Genomic DNA, 26,745 nt, shown 5'->3' with positions numbered 1-26,745 from the left:
CAGGAAAGTTACACAGAATTTAGTGCAGGAATTAACCAATCACTTGGAGAAACACAGAACTGAAGTCGACCAGTCGATACAAAAGTTAGGGGATGAGATTAATCAAAGGCTGACCCAGCAGAAGAAGAGTGTAGATCAGGCTTCAACGCAGGAGAGAACTGAATTTAACCGCGAGCTTTCGCAGGTTAATGCAAAACTGATAGCATCAGAGAACAGAGTGTTAGATTTGCCAACATCAGCGGTAGTAATTGAACCGCGTAATAATAGTAACAGTCCAAACAATGCTTCTCCTTCTACTGGACAGCAAAGTATTGGTATAAATGGCCCTGTTCAATCTAACGAGAGCAGAACCTGTTCGTGTGAATCTGAAAATTGTGACGTATGCATGGGAAGTAATGTGAATCGATGTAGAGTAGTAGCGAGTGCTGAGGCCCACCAAGTGTCCAGTTTCTTGAGCTCATCTGAGCTACCGCTCCCATTATTCAATGAGGACAAAGACACCAATCCAGTATACCATCTGCGGCAGCTGGATCAATTTCTCCAATTCAGGGGCGTACCTAAGGCTATGCAGCTGGCAGTCGCTTTCCGCTCCGTTGTAGGTCCTATGAGTAGCCAGTGGTTGGAAACGGTTAGCTGGAACCTACAAGACTACACCCAGTTTAAACAAGTGTTCTTGAAGACATGGTGGTCGACAGCGAGACAAAGCCTTGTTAAGTGTCGGCTTTATCAGGGTCAATACGATCGGAACTCAGGTTTGAGTTTGTCTGGGTATTTCCTGAAGCAGGCCACGATCGCATCATATTTAGATCCGAAACCCACTGAAATAGAAATTACTGAAGCCTTGCGATATCATTATCCTATAGGGATCCAAAGGGCCATGCTTTCAACTCAAATTAGATCCATTGAAGAGACGTTGGACTTGTTGAAGCGAGTAGAGGCGATGGAGGCTAACGAGAAGTATCAGAAACCCCATTACCAACCCCCACACCAGAATCAAAACAACGATAGACAGAATCGCAATAACCCACAGGATAGAAGGCACCAAAACCAAGGCCAGGTGAGGCAGGTTTACTATGGGCACCATAACAACAGATATCGAAATCAGAATTATGGACACAGGAGAGGGAGTGGGAACCAGGAGGAGGCACCTCCCACCCTTAATCCAAAAGCACCATCTTTCTCAGGCACGCAACAGACTGTGGTCCATCCGGAAAACTAAATGAAGGGACTATAGCAGACCGGATGGCTCCCTTTTATAAAACCGACGCGGTTCTAGGTCTACCCAATGCATCAACACCATCAAAATTTTTCAAAGTAGAGGAAATATCAAGTAGTAGCGATGAGGAGAATGCGTATGAAACTAAACATCAGGATGCTGAAGATTTTGTAGTATTATTTATAAACGAGACTTCCCTTGGCATAAGTCCAGTATTAGAAATTAAGATAAATAATAAGATTGTTATCAGCGCGATAGTTGATTCGGGAAGTGAAGTAAATCTGATCTCACAAGAGGTATATGAGAGGCTGACGCAAGCAGGTAACATCATACCAGTTTTACCTGTTCAGGGCGTCGTTCTGGTGACTGCGTTCGGAAAGAAATCGAACCGAATACGCCTACAGGCACTTTTGAAATTTAAAGTGGGAGACGATGAATTTGAAGGGGTGTTTATGGTTTCACCTCAGCTCAGTAATGACGCCATATTGGGTTGTCAGTTTTTAAAGGAATTTGGTATTATTATAGATTTCAAGCATGAATCTATCAAGTACGTCAGGGGTGACGTCGGGAGAGAGCACGCGTTTGCAACGATAGGCACGTTGCAGAAAGTTTCTAAGAATGTTAGTGGTGAAGTGGTCCTGTCAAACCCCATGTCTGCAGTTCAGCGAACCCAAGTCCTATCAGCTGGCTGCAATGACCTACATAAACCCAGGGCAGTTGACAGCTGTCTCATCCTTAAACCTCCCCAACCCAACGCCGCAGGTACAGAGAATTGTGAGGGTTTGAGTGACGGCAGCTCCCTTTTATTTCAGTCCCCTAAGTGGACAATGAGTGTTTCGAAGGGTAGTAATTCCCTTGAACTTGGCGCAAAAGGCGACCATTTTTATATTGTTCCAGATGCTGTGACATCTGATGAATTAATGATCCGGAGTTGTGGCTCTGCCGATCGGAGTGCTGCCAAAGTCACAGAGATAAGTTTGAATTGTTTAAAGAAACACCTGCCGGCGTGTGAACCTGTTTCCAATCCCAACACAGAACCCACTGACCCACGATTGTTGAAGGAACATGATGTAATGGCCCTAGTTGAAAGAGTGCAATGTCTCTCAGATACTCAGCGAGAGGAGCTGTTTAGTGTATTAATTAAGTACTTGAGCAACCTGACGACTAAGCCAGGGAGATGCTCTCTACTGGAATATAAGTTTAGGATCAGTACAGACCAGCCGATAGTAGGGTATTCTCGGCCGATTCCGTTCGCTCACCGCCCAGCTGTTCGACAGCAAATAAACCAAATGCTAGCAGACGGAATTTTGGAAATTAGTAACTCTCCGACGCTAAACCCGCTTATGGTGGTGAAAAAGGACAATGGTAAAATTAGGTTATGTGTTGACGCTAGAAAGGTGAATCAGTTTATGATTCCTGACAGGGAGCGAACTACGCCCATCCAGGAGCTTTTACAGAAATTTCACGGGACACGTTACCTTACGTCTCTCGATTTATCATCCGCTTTTCATCAAGTGGAATTGCATAAAGATTCCAGGCCATACACAGCATTCTTGTATGATTCGACGGTGTACCAATTCAAAAGGGTCCCGTACGGATTTAAAAATTCTTTATCAGCTTTTGTCCGGGCGATAAAATTAGCATTGGGTGAGAGTAGCCTAGAATACGTCGTGTTTTATGTTGATGATATCCTGGTATACTCGAGGAGTTTTAACGAGCACATGGAGCACTTAGATGCAGTTCTGAGCAAATTAACAAAGGCAGGCTTCACCATTAATGCCACCAAGTGTCGCTTCTGCAGAGAGGAGGTCAAGTTTTTAGGACACCGAATAAATAGAACAGGTGTGTCTGCAGATCCGGACCGGATAGCAGCGATCTTACAATACCCAGCACCAAGGAATGTGAAGCAATTGCGTCAGTTCCTTGGGACATGTAATTTTCACAGCCGCTTTATCATCGGCTATGCAAATTTCGTAGCACCTTTAACAGCTCTATTGAGGCAAGGTGTTAAGTGGACATGGACGAAGGAATCCCAGGATGCGTTCTTGAAACTACGTGAGTCGTTCGCACGTAGTGTCCACCTAGTCCATCCACGGGAAGAGCTTCCATACGCCATCTATACAGATGCAAGTAAGCTAGGGATCAGCTCAGTACTGACCCAGGTGAGCGAAACAGGTGAGACTTTGATCGTTTCCACTGCTTCTAGGGTGCTATCACCTGTGGAACGACGGTACTCTACCTGCGAACAGGAGCTCTTGGCCGTAGTCTATGCACTTCAGAAGTTCCGTATATACGTGATTGGTCACCAGATCACAGTATATTCGGACAATGAAGCCTTATCTTTTCTGAAGAAGTGTAATTTGACTTCAGCCCGTGTGACACGTTGGGTAATGAAACTGCAGGAGTTTGACCTAAAGATTTTGCACATTCGCAGTGCTAACAACCACTTTGCAGATGTCCTGAGTCGGAACCCCAGTGGGTTAAATCAGGAAAGCCGCGACCAACTCCTGAGACCTAATGAGGTATGGGTAAGAAAGGTAAATCTGGGGACCGACAGCAAACTAATGAAGGAATTAGGTAAATTGTCGGAACACCAAAAGGGTGACCCCGTACTCATTAAAATCAGGGATGAATTGGCAAGAAACCCAATAAAACTGCAGGAGAAATATATGATAGAAAATGATATCTTGTACTGCAAAAACGCCAAGATGTACCCATACTGGAGAGCAATGTTGCCAAACCAGTTGGAGCACCGAGTGATTGAGTATGTTCATATGTTATCAGGACATCAAGGTACTGATAAGTGTATGATACAGATAGCACAATCATTCCACCTAAAATCTTTGGGTAGGAAGGTGCGGAAGTATGTAGCACACTGTGACATCTGTCAACGTGTGAAACACCCAAACAGGGCCTATGAGGTTGAAACATTATCTCATTTACCCTCGAAGCCTGGAGAGTTGTTATCTATTGATCTTTATGGCCCGTTACCCACTGGACGCGGGGGTGTTAAGTATCTCTTTGTGTGCTTGGAATTCTTTTCCAAACATGTGAAGTTATACCCTTTGAAAACAGCCACAACTAGAAGCTGTTTGAATAAATTAAAGAATCACTACCTTCAAAATGTGACGAAACCTGAAGTAATTCTATCAGATCATGGTTCGCAGTTTACAAGCCCTACATGGCAGAAAGCACTGGCGGACTTGGGTATACAGTGTAAATATTCACCAATTCGCCATCCCGAGAGTAACCCCACGGAACGGGTTATGCGTGAACTAGGAAAGTACTTTAAGATTTACTGCCATCAGACCCATAGAAAGTGGCCAGAACTTGTGCCGTACATAGAAACTTGGTTGAATACTTATGTCAGCCAAGCTACAGGGTATGCTCCTATTGAGTTACTATATGGAAACACACGTCCCAATATTTTCCTTGACTCCTTAAAATCCAGTAAGAATTTATCCCAGGATGAACCTTTGGGAGAAAAACTTATTAAGGCCTATGCAAAAATGAGATTACGAGCTGAAAGGAGGCATAGCAAAGCGAAGAAGGGTAAATTGCGTTGGAAGCCTAAGTTGCAGGAGCAAGTACTCGTGAAATGTCAGCCCCTGTCAGATGCAGTTCAGGGTATCACAGGTAAATTCCAACTGCCGTACGAAGGACCTTATATAATTACGAAGATAGTGAGCTCAGCTATTTATGAACTCAGCGACGCTACAGGCAAAAGCAGGGGAATTTTTAATAGGAGTCACCTCAAGCCATATTTGACAGGTAAGCCTGAGGGGGGCCAAGGGAAATAACCAGCACACTCAAGTGATGTCCGATCGTTAGAATCGAATTGAATATTCTAAATTGGGGGTAATCAGAGAATGTTTTCTTAAAAAAAAAATAAGTAGTCTGGATGAGGAAAGGTTAACCGCCCACCTTTGAAATTAATTCACGAAATGCAAGTTACATTTACCAATAAAACATACTGAACACTTTTTGGTACAGTGATGAATGTATGGAATGAATGAATGAAAACATTGTAAAGGAACAGAACTGATTAGGTAAATTTCAGAAGGCAGGTATCGACTAACTCCGCTAGAAGGGTAAACAGCTTTGAGAGAGAAAGAAAGAAAGAGAGAGAGAGAGAATTAAAAGGGTCAGTTGCTGCTGCTGATCTACGAACATGTGGAAATCAGCTGTTCTGGAAAGTGAAAGATTTAAAGGGACGAAAGGATTTTAAAGGAGGCACCGTGTAAAAGTGCAGTGAACCCACAAGTGTTTACATAAGGAAGGTGAACCATTAAAATTTCAGTGAAGAGTGAAAGGACTGTTGAACTTGAAGTGAATTAAGGAAGTGTAGTCTTAATGATGTACATGTTAATGATAAGACATTCATTTACCAACAAAGGGGTAATAAGTTGAAATAAGAAAGGACGGGGGTGAAGATAAGAGACATTATTTGATGGGAACAGACTATGAGAATGTATGAGGTTTTTTTTCTCATTTCTTTGAATGTTTATTTCCATGTTTAATTTTTTTTCTTTTTCGGGGTATTATGTAATTCACCTAAGGATAGTGGCACTCAAGACAAATCTTGATTCCTGTATTCCATGTCAGAACAAGATTTGCTTGGGAGATTATAATCGTCCAATGCCGCCCTCCATTTATTTTTTTTTTTTTTTTATTTAGTTATGAGTATTATAAAATAGTAGGTTACATTAAGGAATAGTAGATGGACATAGACCTGTTTATGTATTTAGGTGGTTAAACAATTAGTTTTAACACACATGCAAGAGCCAGGCAGGAAGACTCCCTGCTGAGACTCCTTAGGATAGCTGGAATGGCAGAAAGCGACCATGTCGAGAATTGTGAGATGACAAGCGTGAAGGGTCGTAAGTTTAAGAAAGGGGGGGGTATTCGCTTTCTGACGCGTAGCCCAGAATACATCATTTTTGACAGCAAAGACGTTGGAGCAAATTTGGCTAAGTGTGGAGAAAGCTGACAGCCCATTGGAAATCTAGGGAGTTATGTAAACTCCCTTAGTTTAAATTGACCAATGAAGGCAAGATAAGATGTTTCTTGAATCCAGGAGAGTGGGAACTAAAGGGACCCTATCCAGAGCGTCGGTTTTGAAAGTCAGTCGGTTACGATTCGTTGGTGTGCACGGACGTAAACTTACGTTCTTCCAAATTCAAACAAAGGGCTCTGTTACCATTTTACCTTGTGCACGGCCCGGAAATTACATCATCTAAATCTAAAAACAAAGGATTCAGCCAAGTATAAGTAAATAAAGAAATAAATCAATTAACAGGCGAGTTTGCAATAAGCAAGAGTCATTTAACTGTCATATTAATGTACGTGTTGTAGTGATAAGTGTGAACGGTTATCAAAGAAATGTTGCCACAATAAACCAGAATCATGTTGTACGTGTGCATTTGATCGCTTCCCTGTGCTCTTCTGAGTTAAGGTCCTGTATGCGATCCTGAGGATAGAACTCCTTGCCCTACCTACTGGCTAGCATTAAAAAAAAACCCTGAGAAATTAAAGAGTGCTACAACAAGGAGAAGACGAGCGACGCTGCAACAGGTAAGGCGAGGCTGGAAGTTGCATCGCATCGCACAACAAGAGGAACGATGAGAGAAGAAAAGGGCGGGCATATTTTGCAGTACTGCAATGTTCACCCAGGTGAACTGGGTATGTGCAATGGCAGAAGTGCAATCTACAGTCAGTAAAGGTTAATAGCAATATTTAAAGGCAGCTGTGCCAAAATATTATGCAACTATAGTGGCATTTCCTTCTTGTACTGTGAAGTCTGGTGATCTGGTAATCCACAAGGACCCACTTTAGGACCTTTGCAGTGTATTATTTTTTTAACGATATTTGTGCATCCGTTCACTGTGCCACCTACCACTTGTCTGTGGATGATATATCATAGTCTCACGAATGTTGAGGGTTGTGAGCTTTTGTAAGTATGACATAGACATGGTTCAGACTTGGTGTTTGGATAATGGTATGAAGATAAATACTGGTGAAACTGAAATTATTTCATTTACTTTTAAAATTAACTGGATTAACTTTAAGTACAAATTATATAAGCAGCTAGTATCCTGCTCCCAGTGTGTTAAATGATGAGAAAACAAAGCACATCAAAAGGATTAATAAATTAATTGTTGAAGAAAGCAGTCTTCTGGGATTTGGCACCGTGTGTATGTGGTGTTAACCGACGTTTCGGAGGAACGTATCGCCTCCATCTTCAGGGTAGAAGGAAAAATATAAGAAATCCGCAAGCGAAGAGACCGTGAGAACCGGTAAAAGCAGACTGCTTTTACACCTTTACACCTTTTTACATGGTGCCAAATCCCAGAAGACTGCTTTCTTCATAGTCACCGCCATGAAAGCCTCAAATCTTACAAATGAATTGTTGTTATTTCTGGTATCATCATGATTGCTGTTGCTGAAGAAAGATAACTGTGATTTGCCTTAGAATTGAGACCATTGAGAGAGAAATGCCAGGAACTAACTGCTGAGTATGAACAGAAGAAGCGCGTCTATGACACTACTGCAGCTGGTCTTGACAGTACTGCAGCAAAACTTGAGCAGGTCTGTATTCTTAATAATAATATGCACTGTAACAATGTTGATATTTAATTTCTCAGATTTCATTATCATCCACTGCAGTTTTTACCAGGGAAGGTTCTCAATTGATCACTATCCTCCTGTGAGTGCTTCTGTTCTGTTTCTGTTCCTCAGATTTGTATCTTGCCTTATGTGACCTCCACACTGGTCGTTTATTTATCATTTTTACTCTCGATATCCTCAAAGGAATCTTGTTGATCCATGCACAACACATGTCCTCAGATTCAGCTGACTTTGCAGTGGGTCAAATGAGGGTATCCTGTGAACCTTTACCTTCTCTGAAAGGAAGGGAATTTTTTGACTAACTGATTACAATGTGAGGGTCTAGATCAGATTCAAATTGCTCAGGATGGTCTCTTGTGAACCTTTTCATTCTATAAAAAAGGGGGAATTTATTGACAAAATATATGACTGTCAGCTTCTCAATAACAGCAGCCCCATGGATTCTCCATATATTGATGAAAATATTAGAACTGGAAAAATTAGAAATATTTGAGTAAGGAAAAGTATATATAGTGGACCCCGCTTAAGAAGAACAAGTTTAAAATTGTTCCAAGCCTAAAAAGTAATATATAAGATTAATGTATTTATATATTTTTATATGTATATTGCTTTTACCGGTTCTCACGGTCTCTTCGCTTGTGGATTTCTTATATTTTTCCTTCTACCCTGAAGATGGAGGCGATACGTTCCTCCGAAACGTCGGTTAACACCACATATACACGGTGCCAAATCCCAGAAGACTGCTTTCTTCATAGTCACCACCGTTAAAGCCTCAAATCTTACATATTTATATTTTGTTTTAAACATTGTCTGCATAAAAAGGTATACTGCCTAAGAAGATAAACTTTAAAGACAGTATTAACATTTTACTCATGTAATGAATTTGTGTCAGATTATGACATGTATACAGAACTGAATGAGAAATGAACTAGATGCTGACATGAAGCAGTCATATCACAGTGCTTAGCAGCACTCAGTAATGCACAGTGAATGGTAGAAGTCTGGCAGAATTAGTGGTGATTTTCTTATATCCATCTGTGTAGCTAGTACCATGGTCTCTCTGTGCAAGGATACATACAGAAGATGTTTGTTTAATTTTGTTAAGTTCCATGAAAGCAGAGGAGTTGTATATTACATATAGAGGTATGCACTGCTACAAGAACAAATATAAAACATGAGATGTTATCAGTCTCTGAAAAACTGGAAATCATTAAGAAGGTGGGATGCTTAACCACATGTAACCTACAAAAAGGTTGCAGAACAACTTAGCATACCAATGTCGATGTGAAGTAAAATGACAAACAAGAAAACCATAGTTCAGCAATATGTAACTGCTGAGCCAAGCAGAAAAAATAACTTTTAAACGTGAGAAGATTGAATCAGTGCTGCTACAGTGGTTTAGGCAGAAATGGGCATTAAATATACCAATTCAAGGTCCGGTGTCAAAACAGAAGGCTGGAAAAGTAGCTTTAAAACTAAGCACTGAACTCCCATTTTGGAATGGGTGGCATGATCGATTAAAATAACTTGCAGGGCTTATCCCCACAACCATAAGTAGGGAATCCAAAAGTGTAATTGAAGAGGAAGTAGCCAACACAGCATCCATCATACAATGAATGGACCAGGGGATAATCAGATCTCTGATACATAAATGTTGTAGGTGCCTTGTATATAAGTTCCACCAAAGAATGCCACAGTGAAGCATGCAGGATCATGGAATGCTGTCAGTTGGGAAATGATTACAAATTATTATTACAAATCCACATTCTGTCAAACATCAGAAATTCACAATGAAGATGAGGATCACTCAAAAGTAAGTTCATGTGTCTGGGAAGATGTTCAGGAGAAGACGCACGTGAAGAATATGTAGAGGATAATGACAATGACAATCCTCATGCCATTCAGAAAATTGTATTGAAGCATACAGAAACTGGTGCTGAGGAAGGGGAGGCAGCAGTGTGTAAACCAGTTCCTAAGTGTAGTGAAGCAATACAGTGTTTCGGTTTGTACCACCACTTTCATACCAGTGTTTCTGATGTTCCAGAGCAAATCATAAGAAACTGGAAAAGTCTACTTCAAAGTTTTTGAAAGACAAGTAAAACAAATGCCACTAGATATGTTCTTCAAGAAAGAACATTTTAGAAGATACTATTTAACTTTAACCATAACAACACAAACATATAGTGTATATTTGAAAGCCTGTGTATTTAGTACATTCTACCCATTTATTTTGTGTAAAAATTAATGTTTATTATGTTAGTTTTCTACAGGGGCTAACATTTTGAAGTCTACCCTTTCAAGACATTATTCCACTTAGGAAGTTTGTATATCTTGGTCCCTTGGAAAACTTCTAAAAGAGATCAACTGAATTTTAAAGCATAGTGATACAGTAACAATGTAGGCAATCTGCGTATGTGACTTCACTGAAAGTTGTAACTCCACCAGACTTTAATGCTGTTGTAGGAAGTACAAAACCTGAAGGAGGAAATACGAACTTCGGAATCAAAGTATCACTTGCTTCAGGCTGAATCGGTGATCAGTCAGGTGAAGTTGGATCAGCTAGCAGAAGAAATGCGATTTTATGTTGGCAGCACAGCAGGATCTGAAAAAACTAAGTCTCTGCGGTAAGAATTACTTCACATGTTGAATAAGTCAGGTATAATCTTATGATCTTCCTGTTACTCATTTCTGTTAGAGGCGGAGTCAACCCCAGGGCCATATTGCAGCTGGAAGGGTTAGGTAAATTGAAAAAAAAATCAATGACCTCATTGGGACTTCAACCCTCGACTTTCTGGCTTGCAGCATAGTGCCTAAACCAACTACACTACCGCAAAGGGCAGCGGGCTCATAAGACTGACAACCTTACTGCCATCTGTGCTGATTGTCTAGAAGCTGTGGGAGCCTCAACCTCTCTCACCCCTATTGATTTATGATGATGTGTCATAATATGTGTTAGTGACTGGACACAGGGTTTGCATTGATAACTGGATTTACTGAAAACTTATAAATTGTAACTACAAGTAATTATAACACTGGCACTAATTCCCACAGTCTGCTTCTCACTACAGCACACACTGTGTCTTTTCAGTCTGCTATATCTTCACCGTTGTTGCCTGGTAATGGAATCCAACAGTGTCCTCTGCTTCATATATCCTTACCAGCTGACAACTGTCTCATACCTAACCCATTGTTCCAACTGTCCAAATGACTGACTGACAGCTAAGTTTCTGCTGGTGCTTGCCAGCACAGTGATTCTTGGTTCCAAGTTCCATGGGACTCATGAACATGTTTTGCTGTCTGATGGCTCTGGGAGACTTCAGACTTACTCACTACTCCATCCATCCAACTGACTGCCTTTGACATGGACTGCATAGAAAACACCGTTTGCAACAATTCTTCCATTGTTGCTTGTGTATCCATTGCTGCAGAACTGTGTTTACCCAGCCATTACCACACAGTGGACAATGTAATCATGTCACAATATGTTTTTCATTGACTCACCAGGTAGTTAATGTAAGTTAGTAAGTAGTAAAGTAGTAGGTGCGAGGAGCCGGGATAGCATAGTCGGTATAGTGACCAACTACAGACTTGACAACCAAGGGGTTGGAGTTCGAGTCCTGGTAGGGTCAAGAATTTTCTTTACTCCAAATCGTCCAGACTAGCTTTGGAGTCCACCCAACCTCCTATCCTATGGGTACTGGTGGCTCTTTCCCCAGGGGTAAAGTGGCCAGGGCATGAAGCTGACCACTCATCCCCAGCTAGTACTGAGGTCAAGAAAATGTGGATCTGTACATCCATTCCCCCGTATGCCTTCATGGTGTAGTGCTTAATTAGTCAAGCACAGGGAAAACGTTACATTTTCACCTTTTAGTAGTATGTGTTAGAACCCAGAAGACTATACTGAACACATTGTTTTGAATTGGTAATTATTTCATTTATACTATATTTTTTGTAATGACGTTTTATGTTCCTCATATACAGGGACCAGTTAACTAAAAAAATAAATGAACAGGAGAAATTAAGCCGCCAGCTGAAAGAAGAACAGCATATAGTTAAAGACAATCAGGCTAATCGTTCACAGCAAATGAAACTGTGGACTGACCTTAAGAAGTGAGTATTGGTTGGTAGTTTTCTTTACAAGAGAAATGTCAGAGGAATTGTTCAGGCTGCTTAAATCAGTCTAGATTTCTAAGTACGTGTAACTGATCAGGTTTGTTCTATGGAAAAGGAGTTCTGGCCAAAGTGTTGGGGNGTCTTTCCCATTCAAATTGTTCTGGAACAAGGAGATGCTTTGTTGCTGTTTGCTGTAGAACACACCATTAGGAAGGTCGAAGAAAATGTAGTAGGATTCAAATTGATTGAAATACATCAGTTTCTAGTCTATGCTGATGTTAACTAATTTTGGGATAACATACATACCATAAAAATACAACAGCTCTAATAGAGCTTAATGAGGAGGATGGTGTAGAAGTAAACATAGAGAAAACTAAATATATGTTGATATCTTGTTATCAGAATGGAGTACAAAATTACAACATAAAGATAGCTCATAAATAACTTGAAAATGTGGCAGAGTTCAAATATTTGGAAACAGCAATAATAGGTCTGAACTTTATTCATGAGGAAATTAAGACCAGATTAAAATGGAGGAATGCTTGTTGCCACTCAGTTCAGAATCTTTTTGTCTTCCTGCCTGCAATCTAAGAACATAAAATTAGAATATATAAAACTGTAATTTTTCCTGTAGTTCTATATGGGTATGGAACTTGGGCCTCTCACATTAGGGGAGGAACAGAGACTGAAGATGTGTGAGAACAAGCTACTCAAATCATTTGGGCCCAAGAGAAAGGAAATAATAGGAGGCTGGAGAAAACTGCATAATAAGGAGCTTCATACCCTGTACTCCTCACCAGATATTGTCAGAAGGATCAAGCCAAAGAACATGAAATGGGCAGGGCATGTAGCACACATGGAATAGGGGAGGTTTTGATTTGAAAATTTGAAGGCAAGAACTGCTAGGCAGACCTAGACATAGATGGGAGGATACTAAAATATACCATAGGGAAGTAGGATTGGGAGGATGTGTGGACTGGATTCATCAGTCTTGGGACAGGAACCAGTGGCATACTCTTGTGAAAATCGTAATGAACCTTCAGCTTCCGTAAAATGAGAATTTCTTGAGTGGCTGAGCAACTGTTGGCTTCTCAAAGGATCCTACTTCATGGAATTAGGTAAAGCATATAAGTCCCAGTATGGTCAAGAATTTTCTCCTTGTTGTCCAGACTGGTTCTAGGGCCCACCCAGCCTCCTATCCAATGGGTACTGGGGCGCTTTCTCCGGGGGTACAGTAGCTGGGGCATGAAGGTGACAACTCACCTCCCAACTAGAGCTGAGGTCAAGAAAACGTGGATCTAGACATTCATTCCACTGTATGCCTTCATGACATAATGCTTAATTAGTTTAGCAAAGGGACAACTTTACCTTTTCACCTTCATAAGTAAGTTCTCTCAGTAAATATTGGTCACTAAGACTGTAGACAACAAAATGGTTGAATTTTTATTTATGTATATTAATGAATTTTTAACAGATTGAAGTATGGGCTTGAAAACAAAGTTTTCATTTCCATTATTATGACTGCCATTCCACGTTTTTTCTTAAGAAGAGTGACTCACAACTTTAATTTACCCTATCATTTAGATGTTTACAAAAGCAGCCTTTTTGTATGTTATTGTATACCTGCAGCCTTTTGTTTTTGGTGAAGTTTAATTGGTTTGAGGTCGCAGAAATGCATGGAAAACACTACTCTATAACATGATTTCCTGAGTATGTATCATGAATTTGTGTTACAGTAAAATTTCATTATAGTGTAGTATTATTTTTTTTATACGTTAAAGATTGCATAATGCAGTTTACATTTTTAATGACTGCACATGGAATGTAGGGTAGGGATGTTATGATCTAACAATGAAGTACTCCACTTTTATACCTTACCGTTTCTTCATCTTGACGCAAAAATTTATGAGTGTAGGGAATCCTGGAGCCCATGTTAAACTGTAGATGCATGAAGATGTCACAGTATACTTACAACTACAGGCATTATACAAACTTCATTTGTTTTTACAGGTTGTTAGAATGCAAAAAGCATTGTCTTGAAGAAGCAAGACAATACTCTGGTACTGTTCACAAGGAGAAAGGAGCAGAGACATTGGTCTTGTAACAGATATTACATCACATAACTGGAAGATGCATTACTGCACGACTGACATAGTGCAAAATTACTTTGTTATTGAAACAGTGAACTGTTGATTTTCCAGGGAAATGGAGGAGAGAAATGAAAATAATGGAGAATCAGAAGACTAGAAATACCCATTATCTGCACTGAATTCATTCTTGAAGATCACTTATTACTTTGAAATAATTCTTTAAACTTTCATTCTGCCAGCTGTTTTCACAAAATCCTGGAACTTGATTACACTTATATTACACATCACTCTTAAAACAAATATATATGGAGGGGGGGGGGATCTCAAAGGTNACTTAATTTTTTTTTGTCAAAACCATGTGCTTTTGTTTTTCTGCCATTCTTATAACCAGATACAGAGTAAACGTACAAAGGGCTAAAGAGCACTGTACTGGCTAAATTAGAGATAAATAAATAAAAAACAAAACTGCACCATATAAAGCTAAATTAAATATTTAAAGCTAAGAAACACTCCAGCACTAAAATCTTAAACTAAATGTGATGTCTATGAGAACACAGTTCAGTAAAGTACNATTATGTACGAGAACTTCATACACAGGAAATTTTAATGTTATGAGCATTTTGGTGGGATGAAACATTTCTTATGGGAGAAAACTTAATATTCCCGATAGAAGTGATGTATGTAGAAACGTTCTATAGTTCAAAGATTCTGGGCACATTGAAGTTGCACATAAGTTACTGGTCATAATGGTGTGAATAGTAAGGTTACCTTAATGGTATGCACCCTGTTGTGTGTCATAAATAAGTTACATCAAATGTATACAAAAGTATCCAGTCAACACTACAATATTCTGTTTTTCAACAAGGACACTATTGTATCAACTTTTGTTTTTATTGATGTTGCATGTTTTGACCCTTATACTGGGTCATCGTCAGGCGTACAGTGATCCTACTCAGTTGTTAAATTACATATAACAACTTGCATCTAATTTATCAATAAGGATCCATTTTTATGCACTTGAGTGTTTGAGTTCAATAAAGTATTAGAAGTGAAGAAATGTTATGAATTTAAAACCTGTCATCAACTGCAAACAGTACAGTCTACTGCATGTGCTCCTTGTCACTTAAGGCAGGTTTTGCACCAAAGTAACTAGTAACATGCAACAGACAGTAATTATTAATATATATTGCTTTAAGGAACTGAATGTATTTTAATGACCAGCTATTTATACTGGACAGACTGCAATATTGCCATCAGAAATACCCCAAAGCAACAGATTCTAAGAAACTTATTTGGTCTACTGTCTAATGATTTATTCTGCATGCTGCTTGTTCCTCGCTTAATCTTCAAGTCCTATAATCAGCTTGTGAATAAGTGAGTCTGTTATATGTCCATTCTAATAGTTTTCAGAATCTGTAGCAGGTAGTAGTAATAATAAATCAGAAATATACTTCTTTCAATTATGAAATTAGTTAATTAAGCAGTAGATACACAGTTTTCAAAGTATATTTCTTCAAAGAATTCAGAGGAATAATGAAAACATTTCTATCATTAGATTGATTTAAATTAGGTCACTGAGCCATGTGATAATAGGCAGAAACTCAGTAGGTAAATGGGCAATGCAGAAATTTGATATGGAGAGATTCAGTCTCAAGAAACTGAATGAGGTAGAAAGAGAAGAATAGATTCAGGTTAAAATCTCAAACAGCTTTGGAGAACTTGGATGATGTGGATAGGAAAGTACGGGTATTGGAATATCAACATTTCTGCCAAACAGAGTCTAAGTTGTTACAAACTGAAGCAGAATAAGCCATGTTGAAGGATGTTCAGAACTAATACGTTGAACGAAACAAGCCAAACTGCAATATTTATATTATCCAAATCAAATAAATGAAGACAATCTGAAGTAAGTTACACATGAAGAGTGTAGATATTTCAGAGACAAAGAGAGGGAATATCTGAGTCACAATTAATGAGCTTGCAACATACAGCAAGAAAAAGAACACTGGACTTATATGAGAGGTATGAATGAATTTAAGAAGTTTTACCAACCTAGAACTAATTTGGTAAAGGATCAGAAGGCTGAACTGCTTGCAGATTCTCACAGCACTTTGAATAAGTGGAATAATTAAGCTATTGAATGTACATGGGGTTAATTACAGACAAAGATTATTTACATAGGTCATGAAAAGTAAAGGTCCTGGAACTCCATGTTTTCTTGTTTCCAAGTCTGAGAGGAATTTGGGCTGCATTAGATTTTGTTTTCTGTTAGATATGACCTGAACCAGCCTGCCACAGTTCCTTGAATTCCAAAAGAAACTTAATTTGGTTAGCAAGATTTCATGATTTACAAGGTCAAACACTTTTCATAAATTACAAAATAATCCTCCAACATGGATTTTTTGGTTAATTTAATACCCTGTATGTTAGTTTAAAGGGTACGCTTTCAGTGGACATTCTTTTCCTGAAGCCAAACTATTCTGGAAGTAGTAAGTTATTAGTCTGCAAGTAATGGTTTGAACTACTGTACATAACTTTCTCTAGTGTGAGGTGTATCAGAAAGTTCCTGGACTGGGTCAAAAAAGAAATGCTGGCTTAACTTACTCAATTTTGGCTGCCATCTCCTTCAAAATAGTATCCTTGGGAACATATACAGAAATACCATCGTTTTTCAGTGCTTCAGAAGCACCATGGAAGTCATTTTCCTTAATGCTGTCAGTATCTCTTGTGATTCCCCTTGGATATCAGACACTGTTTCAAAATGTAATCCCTTCAGTTTCATTTACAATTTTGGGAAACAAAGCAAAATTACAGGGGGCTAAGTCCAGCAAGTAGGGAGGATGAATGATAACCATGTTACTGTTAGTCACAAACTCTCGCTTTCAGGGATGTGTGGGCGGGCGTGTTGTCGTGATGAAGGAACAATGCAGTGCATGTTCATATTTTCTGTTAAGATGTCATGGCAAACTCTGTAACTGATCCCAGCAGTGTCTGCAAGCTCATTGATTCTTTGGTGATGGTTCTCGTGGATGAGTTCTCCAGTTTTTTCCAGTGTTTTCTGTCATTTTGCTGGTGCTTGGTCAACATGAATGTTCATCATCTTCAACTGACACTCGACCGACCTTGAAATGTGAATGCCAATCAAAAACCACTGTCTGGCTTAAAGAATGTTCTTCAAAAGCCTCAAAATATTTCAGTGGTTTCAGTAGTGGATTTACTGAGCTTCACGCAAAACTTGATGCACACACATTGCTCGATTGTGATCCATTGCAGACAAAACAAAACATGAAGTCGACATGCACTCGTGTAAAAACTATGCATGTTCCAGTGCAGTGTCACTTGGCAGACTGATGAAACAGGCTTTTTGAAGTGGGGACTTGGCCTCCCCTCTCATCTTTCACTGGGGCAGTTACAACAGTCCTGAACAGTTCTGAACATGTAGTTAATAGTGAAATTGGNACTCGTGTAAAAACTATGCATGTTCCAGTGCAGTGTCACTTGGCAGGCTGATGAAACTGGCTTTCTGAAGTGGGGACTTAGCCTCCCCTCTCATCTTTCACTGGGGCAGTTACAACAGTCCACGAACTTACTGATACCACCTTGTACTTCTGAACATGTAGTTAATAGTGAAATGACTTATAATTTATCTTATTATCACTTTTGTGTACAATAGTTTTACTATTGAAATCTTAAGATGGTGAGGGAAGATACCTGTGAATAGTGAAGGATTTATTACAACTCCCCACATTGCATAATGCTCGGATAATTTCCTTAGCTATGCGTGGAGTCATGCCGTCTTGCATAATAACCAAATCTTTCTTCAGCGGGTGCCAAATGAACGAAAAATGGATTGAGTATTTCATTAATGTATCATTGAGTATCAAGAGTTCCTCCATAAAATATCAGTCCAATGATATGGTTTGTGCTAATTGCACATCATACACCTATCTTTTGTTCGTAAAGTGGAGGTTGAATTAGGGCATGAGGATTTTCACTACTCCAACACCTGTTGTTTTGTGAGTTAACATATCCTGAGAGATTAAAATTAGCCTCATTTGTGAAAAATGTCAGCTTAGGATCAATAAGTCTGTCATGCACTTCATTGATAAACCAATTACTAAATGTCATTCTTTTTCATAATTCACAGGTTTAATTTCAGGAACAACAGTAATTTTATATGGATGAATATACAACACTTCAGTTGCTTTCTATGCACTACCTAGAGAAGCACCACGTTGTTGTGCTAATCACCGCAAAGATTTTCAAGGAGAATTTTCTAATTGATGACTGAGGTCATCAAGTTTTCCTCAGTTAAAACACGATTTCTTTTTAACGGTTTCTGTCAATTAAAATGCCGCTGGTTCGAACTTTCTTCACTAATTTGGAAACTGTCTCTCCAGATGGACATGTCATGTCAGGGATAGGGCAAAATTTTCTCCTGTATGATTTGTAAGATTTCCCTCCCCCCAAATAGCAATCTCAAATGAAAACTCTTTGACCTAAATTGTATCTCACATGAGCCATAAAGACACAGAACAGAGCACAATGGAAAGAAGCTTCTATAACACTTGATGGTGTAACCTTTACTGACTCACTGATCAGGTGATCACTGAATGAATGACCTTCAGTTTGCCGATACAATGTTCTGAGACACTCCCTGGATGTCTAATAAGCCTGCACAATGAACACTCAGTATAACATCAGCCTATGCATAGATGTGTGTTTTCATAATTACAATACAAAGGTAAACTTGTAAATTAGAGTGCATCACATTTCCAGAAACACAAGTGCAGTACATTTGGATTTATATACAGAATATACAGTATCGTTTCAATTCAGGAATCTACAGGCCTTTTTTGGGGGGGGGGAACCACTTTCTACATCAATAAAGAATCACTCGCTCATGGATCTGAGCCATTCTTGAGAATCTGCCAATTGTGCAGCTGCTGAAGAACTTACAATATTTCTCTTATTTTAAGTAGCAGAGATAACAGATGGGAGGCATCACTCATAAGAATTGTAATAGTATTTCAAATGAGATTCTTTTGCAATAGTAGTGTTTAGACGAGAAGTATTTTGTTTCTTTGCCAAAAGAGGCAAAAGATAGAAATCTATTACAGAGAATAAGGAGTAATTTGTCAGTAAAACTGATGAAATATCCACAGGCATTTGCAAAACGTTAAATATTTATAGACTAGAAGAAATGTGCAAAGCATATCAAAGGCAACAAATTATCTGGCAAATGGGAACTGATTCAAATGTAGAAAAGTGACACAGATGCTGAGAAATGACTGTCCAGAAGTTAGAAAAAAACTGACTATGAAGAGAAGTACTGTTAGTCATTAATCACTCACTCACAGAGCTGAGCCCTTCTTCAGAAACTGCCAATTGTTCAGCTACTCAAGTTTTATGGAACCCAAAGGTTCATTACCGTGTTAACAAGAGCATCCACTGGTCCCTATCTTAAGCTAGATCAATCCAATTCATACCATCCCATCCTATCCCTCTAAGATCCATTTTAATATTGTCCACCCACCTATGCCTTGGTCTTCCCAGTGGTCTGTTTCCTTCCAGCTTTCCCACCAATATCCTATATGCATTCCTCCTCGCCCCCATTCATGCTACATGTCCTGCCCATCTCATACTCCTTGACTTCATCATTCTAATTATACTTGGAAAATATTACAAGTTATGAAGCTCCTCATTATGCAGTTTTCTTCAACTTCCTGTCACTTCACCACTCCTCGGTCCAAATATTCTCAACACCCTGTTCTTAAACACCCCAAGTCTATGTTCCTCCCTTAAAGTTAGAGACCAGGTTTCACACCCATACAGAACCACAGACAAACTTATTGTTTTGTATATTCTAATTGTTATGTTTTTAGACAGCAGATGAGAAGACAAAAGGTTCTGGATTGAATGGTAGCAAGCATTACCTGAGTTCAGTCTCCTCTTAATTTCCTCCTGAATCAGGTTTTGATTTGTTATACTAGTTCCCAAATATCTGAATTGTGCCACATTTTCAAAACATTTGTTACCTATCTTTATGTCATGTTTTGCCCTGCATTTTGGTTACAGGATAGCAACATATATTTAGTTTTCTTTGTGTTTACTTCTAGGCCAACCTTCTTACTAGTGTCAATTAAAGTTTGTGTATTTCTCTTTATGGTATTTATATAATCAATAAAGAAACACATTGCAGGATTTGACAAAGTACTTTCTATGAAATACTTTTCAGTAGAATATTCCATAGGAATAGTTATAAAGATATGAACATTTCATAAACAGTAATACCATTCCAGTCCCGCACTAATGGGCACTTAAATCTCCTCTTCTGGTACAATAAAGTTAAAAATATTACATCATACCAAACGGTAGATGAAACATAACATTTTCAATTTTACCAAATAAAAAAAAGTACAGGATTTAGTATTAGTGATATTGAACTTTCATATTTTGCAACCNAAATCTCCTCTTCCGGTACAATAAAGTTAAAAATATTACATCATACCAAACGGTAGATGAAACATAACATTTTCATATTTTGCAACAACTAACCAACAAACTCCATGGAGCTGAGCCCTTCTCGATATGCCACTAGCTGCGAAGTTTCTCAAGAATTTCCTAATATTTTTTGGAACCCAAAGGTTCCAAATATTTTCAGCACCGTTCTCAAAAACTCTTAGTCTGTGTTTCTCCCATAATGTCAGAAACAAAGTTTTACACCCATACAATGGTTTTGCATGTTCTAATTTTTACGTTCTTAGACCGCAGATGAAAAGACAAATGGCTCTGGACTGAATGGTAGCGAGCATTAGCCAAATTCACTCTTCTCTTAATTTCATATTGAATAAAATTTTGATTTGTTATTGTCATTCCCAAATATATGAATTGTGCCACATTTTCAAAACATCTGTTACCTATCTTTATGTCATGATTTTGGTCTGCATTTGGGTGACAAAACAGAAACATATACTGTTATGTCACAGATTTCAAAAAGGGGAATTTGAGGCACTGCCCCAAATGTTAAAACAATTGCTAAGAGTTTTCACAACAATCAGGGTAAGGATGGCAACACACAGACTGTGTGACTAGATCAAGCATGTTCTTAGTTGGCATCGGTACGTAATTGCACAAGCATAAAGCTCGCCTTATTAGGCCACTGGAGCAAATTAAATTATCAAATACACAGTGACAAGACGCTGTGGATTTGTCCGCGACAAAAGGGGTTGGCCAATGGGAACCCACCACCCACAAATTTAGGACAAAGGGAGGAGTTAACTTCCCTCTTTTGTCAGCTGCTGCGCCAGCTGTTATGGGGTATAAAGGTCCGAAGGAAAGACTTGGGAGGATCGATCAAAAAAACGTAACATTAGACAAGCAGCTGAAGAAGGCTCTGTTCGGCATGGATGCTACAAGTGGCAGTGTTCGCCTGCGTCTCCATCTCAAGTAAGTCAGTTTGCTCATACTAGCCATGTTACTTAAACTTTATTGTTGTTGGTGAAATGGTGACAGTGCAATCTGCCCTGCGATTTTGGACAGGCTGGGGTAGAGACTACGCCAAGAGGGTAGAAAATGAAGGTAAGTGACAGTCTCAAACCATACTCCCTAGGTGGGAGATCAGAATAAAAGTGAGAACTAGGTAACCGGCCGATACTATGTAGACNAGGGTGTAAATCAAAGTGTAACCAGACCAGTGTCATTAGGGTCGGAAATAGAGGAAAGTGACAGCTTCAAGTCATACTCCCTAGGTGGGAGCTCTGAAGGAAAGTGAAAAATGAGTTAAGGGACAGATACTATGTAGCCCCGACGGAATGTTGGCATTCGTATTACTGTAAATTGAAGTGTAAATAGACCAGTGTTATTAGGATAGGATGTACCCAGAGTTGAGATTTACCGCCATGAACGGAACCGTGCCCCGACCGATCCGGAGCTATCCTAGTCCCGACGAAGGCAGAACTGACCCCAGGCAGTCAACAGCAGCTGTATGCAATGAAGAAGGTTCAGAGCCAGGAGAATCCTAGTTGAGGGTAATCAAATAACACCCCAGTCTTGGGGGCGTGACAGGTAGTGGGTAGAGACAGGGCAGAACCCTCGCGCCCGCTCTACGCCATTACAAAGTAGTGCCAGAGGAGGGAGTAGCCAACGAAGGGATGGTTGATGAGTGAATTAGTATTGTTTAACCACCCCCGTCACCACGGTAGTACAATTGGTGACCGTGGTGGGATAGTGATACAATGTTCGCCTGCCACGCGGGCGGCAGTCATCAATTAGTAATTTAGAATCTTTTCTTTAACCCCCCCCTTTAAGGCAGTACATATACTTAGTTTTCTCTATGTTTACTTCTACAGCAGCCTCCTTACTAGCGTCAATTAAAGTTTGTGCATTTTTCTTCAGACCAACTGTGGTCTAGTGGTCAGAGTTCCTGGCTACAGATGCAGAAGGCCCAGGTTCAATTCCCGGCGCTACCAGATTTTCTGAGAAGTGCATCTGAAACGGGATCCACTCAGCCTTGTGAGGTTAATTGAGGAGCTACCTGAATGGAAAAGTAGCAGCTCTGGTCTAGAAAACCGAAATTAATGGCTGAGGGGATTTGTTGCGATGACCATACGACACCCTCTCTATCTGCTAAAGTTGGCACTAACTTCGCCAACAAGCAGCGGTTGCTCAGTCGGTATAGTTCGCTTGCGGACTAAGGTCACGGAGTTTGTTTCTTTTTTATATTTTTCTTTATGGTATCTATGTCATCACCAAGTAGATTCACATAATCAGCATAGGCCAGCAGCTGTTGTGTCCCATTTAATTTCAGTTCCACCTGGTTTTTCCGGACCTTCCTAATGACATATTCTAAAGGAAAGTTTAAAAGCAATGGCAATAAAGCGTCTCCATGTTTTAGACTATTCTGGATAGGAAAATTATCAGACAAATGTTTACCTGTAAGAACTTTACTATATTGTGACATACTGCGCTATGGAGGACATCCCCTCCCCCGCCAGCGGTGACGTAACAACATCGGGTGCTGTTGCTACTACGGTAATGGGCCAGTCAACACTCTGCCCCCCTCCATCATGGTGATGTAGTGGGGGATACCGCGGTTGCTATGCAGCAGTAAACAATTCTCGACAGCGTTGCCCAGCAACACCTGTAAACATGGCGACTAAGCAACAAGGAAGAGCGGCGTTTTCCCGTTGTCTGGCTGAGGGTTTATAAGAGAACCACACTCCTTAAGGAGTCAGTTACAATACAGCAGCAGTCGCGAGAAGAAGAACCAAACATGTGGTTAGAAGATTTTATGTGATAATTTGTGATAGTGCAGATGGCAGTAATTGGGAAACTGAAAATTGTGTGACTGTAAGAGCGAATGTGCAATAAATTCGCTATATCCAATATGGCGTGAAGTTACTTGTCACATTATACACCCAACATGTGACAATATGTTTCATTTAAACATATTTTATTCAGCCTAACTAGTTTCATGGGTACCCCAAACTCTATGAGAATATTGTACAATACTTCCCTCCTAACTGAATCATAGGCTTTCTTGAAGTCTATGAACAGCTGATGCACTGTCACATTGTACTCCCATTTTTCTTCAGTAGCTGATCTGCTTCATCAAAACTTACACCGATGATCTCCAGTAATTCATCTATATATGGACTTAACCTTGAGAGAAGGTTATTGGATAAAATTTTGTATGAAGTTAATAGTAATAATACCCCCATGATAATTACTAGTCAGTTTTATCACCCTTCTTGTGAACTGGTACAATAATAGACTCCTTCCACTGATCAGGGAATTCTTACTTAGGAGTTCTTGGATATCAGACTATAATGTTTCACCTCCTGCTTGAATCTGTTCTGCCAAAATTTGATTACTACTTTGTGATTCATACATCATAAACTTCGAAATAGCAATTTCAACACCAAAGGAATAAGATCAGGTACTAACACCCATTCAAAATGTTGTGGGAATCTGTAAGCAGATCATGATTCTGCAACCACAATGTTAATCAGTAAAAATAACTAAATTCCTTATTTTGGCTCAAACCCTACTGTTATATGACAAGGGAACAATCGGGGAGAGGATTCCTGTACTTTCAAATGAGAGAAAATTATAATTGTGGAAGCTCATAGGTCAAGACTCAAATTAAAACACTTTTAAAAACTGTCCAATCCATGCAAAATTTGAAAATGAATTGTTCAAAAATTGTCTACCATACCTCTGTAAAAATCATGACATAAGACACATCGACACACATACAATGTTACTACTATTAATACTCTAAAAACAGATAAGTTTATGAAGAAAATAAAAATAAAGTGGTAGTTACAGTGATATTAAATAATCTTTATTATACTGAACATACATCCTGCACAGTCTCAAACTTTCAGATGCCCTACACATCCTACTTGCTGCTGAGGATACAATGATGAAATATACAGATCTTGACAGACATGGAATTTTGTTCAATGACAGAATGATACATAATACAATGTAGTTACACAGGTGCTACAGCATTATGCATTTTCTTCATATGTAATTGATGGAGCAGTGAAGGGATGCAAATTCTCAGAATATAGCTCTTCTACTAATGGTTCCTCATCCTCTGGATAATAAGTTGGAAAATGAGGTGCTTCTTTTGGTTTCCTATAACAGTAATTAGAGAAACACACTACAATTTTTGCATCATGAAGTATGATTCATTACTTATGCTAACATTATCATCCTAGCACATATTATCAGGGAGCAAACGTGAATGCAGTCTACCACAAGTCCCAGGGCCTTCAAGTTACAATTACTACTTTGCTATTTAAATTAGTAACAGCAAATGCATTTAAGTTTGGTGCATTCTGAAATGTTCTGCTGCACTCTGTGGCTACCATCTTGTGTCTCACTCATTATCCATTGACATCCTCCATTCTTCTGTATAATCCCATAAGCTCTCTTCTTGTCTGATGTCTAGGGGTTCAAAAGAAAACATGGGTAAAATTCAACATTAACCCCTTATTTTAGGGGCAGAAATCGTCACTGATACCTTACTCTTACTCACTGAAATTCTCATTATTGTGATGAAAAGGTCAAAATTGTTTATAACTTCAGTGACAATTAATATTTTGGTACAAACCTTATAGAAGTAACTGAAGAGTAAACAATTACTTCAAATCAGTCTGACACATACAAAATAATCTATCTGCATGACAGGTGACAGTTCTAAAGTGGCTGAGTTCCTGAACAATACCTGGCAGGAAGAGGAACAATTAATACCTTGACTGTAAGAAACCTGAGACACAATAACACATTTTTTCCTATAAATACTTATAACAAACTGTATGACAGTTCGAATAACAAAACAGTGCAATGGGAAGCTGACTTACTGTGTATTGCAACACCACAACTCATCTTGCATAAATTACAGAATTTATTGGAAAGTCCTACTTAATAATGGCATGTGCACCACCAATGTGATTATGTGTAAGTAATCATTCAGAGTTAAAGTGTTACACTTTACTTTACATAGATACTATAGCAGAGGTTGTGTACCGTACAAACATCACAGCCATGCAGTAAAATCGACATAGGAAATTAGTGGCTGACATTTCAGATTTTTTTTATTGATTCCTGTTCCTGATTCTGATTGAGAGACAAATAAAATTATAAGCAACTTCACTCTACAATAATGTAGATTAAATACTGACCTCAGTGGAAGACGAGTGTCATATATGTAAACAAACGAGTTTGTCTCTCCAGGAATTCCTTGTCCTTTCACCCAGATAACATTGTACTTTGTGTTCACCCTCAGTACCTGCAGAATAAGAATGGCAAAGTCATTTTCAGTAGACAATTCGAACTGCAATTGTCAAAACAAAAAAATTAGCAGCATAACTAAATGTAAGAAATGATATGTTTTTAATGTAAATGTACAGAGGAACGTCACTATAACAAACTTCAGCAGAACTTAAAAATGTATCAATGAAAGCAAAAATTCACTAAAAGGAATATCTGTGAAAATGTCTATAAAAGAATAAAACCTACTGTCTCTCCTACAAGTAGACTGGCAGGAAACTGACTACTGATTCCTACTGTGGGTTCTGAAAATAATGGGTCAACAGCTGATATAATGTTCTGCACTAAGCAGATTTCAGAAATTATGAACAGCCAAATGCTCCTTAAGGTCATAAATATTGTTCATATTTCTGTTTAAGGTCATAAGTGAAGTTTCATGAATGTTATGATCTGGGAACACTGTACTTTTAACAATAAGATTTTTGGATGTGGCAAAGTTTATTACTCTAACTCCATTATCATTATTAATTTCACATAAACTCTCATTCCCAACTGTTGGTTTGAAAATGTCTTCCCTACTTACACTGGCATTGAAATCTCATAAAAATTTTCATATGGTATTTGGGGAACTGACTTAACACACATAGTAATTTTTCATAGAATCTGCCCTTCACATCATCAGTTTTATCCTCTGTTGGAACATGAACATTCAGAACAATGATATCACACCAGCAACCTCTTAGTATTATGTAAGATATCATATCACTAAAAAACTATAACCTCTTAACTGCTGATATCATTCTCATATGTATGAAAAAACCTGTACCTAATTCATGATTCTAATTCCCCCATCCATAGAAAAATGTATATTTGCCTGCTGGTTCAGTGCCACTTGTCCAATCTGACCTCCTGTGC

The 26,745-nt window shown here is 39.0% G+C and overlaps 1 protein-coding gene and 1 long non-coding RNA gene across 3 annotated transcripts in view; one reads left to right on the top strand and one right to left on the bottom strand.

Annotated features, from left to right (window-relative positions):
• The window catches only part of LOC111868975 (intraflagellar transport protein 81 homolog), a 71,372-nt gene extending 56,762 nt beyond the window's left edge, over positions 1–14,610 (top strand). For both annotated transcript variants that reach the window (XM_023860114.2, XM_033753253.1), the window contains 4 exons: positions 7,689–7,804; positions 10,307–10,467; positions 11,825–11,953; positions 13,967–14,610. In XM_023860114.2, the coding sequence (XP_023715882.1) occupies positions 7,689–7,804; positions 10,307–10,467; positions 11,825–11,953; positions 13,967–14,060 (500 nt within the window). In that variant the 3' untranslated portion in view covers positions 14,061–14,610. The remainder of the gene's footprint in view (positions 1–7,688; positions 7,805–10,306; positions 10,468–11,824; positions 11,954–13,966) is intronic.
• Positions 14,611–24,371: 9,761 nt separating this feature from the next.
• LOC111868976 lies at positions 24,372–26,341 on the bottom strand. The gene is made up of 2 exons (XR_002843595.2): positions 25,743–26,341; positions 24,372–24,693 (listed from the first exon to the last, which is right to left on the bottom strand). It is a non-coding gene; the product is annotated as an uncharacterized LOC111868976 (long non-coding RNA).
• Positions 26,342–26,745: the final 404 nt, after the last annotated feature.

The sequence above is a fragment of the Cryptotermes secundus genome, unplaced genomic scaffold, assembly GCF_002891405.2.
Source record: "Cryptotermes secundus unplaced genomic scaffold, Csec_1.0 scaffold4240, whole genome shotgun sequence".
NCBI classification, from domain to species: domain Eukaryota; kingdom Metazoa; phylum Arthropoda; class Insecta; order Blattodea; family Kalotermitidae; genus Cryptotermes; species Cryptotermes secundus.
This window is presented reverse-complemented; position numbering and strand designations above follow the sequence as displayed.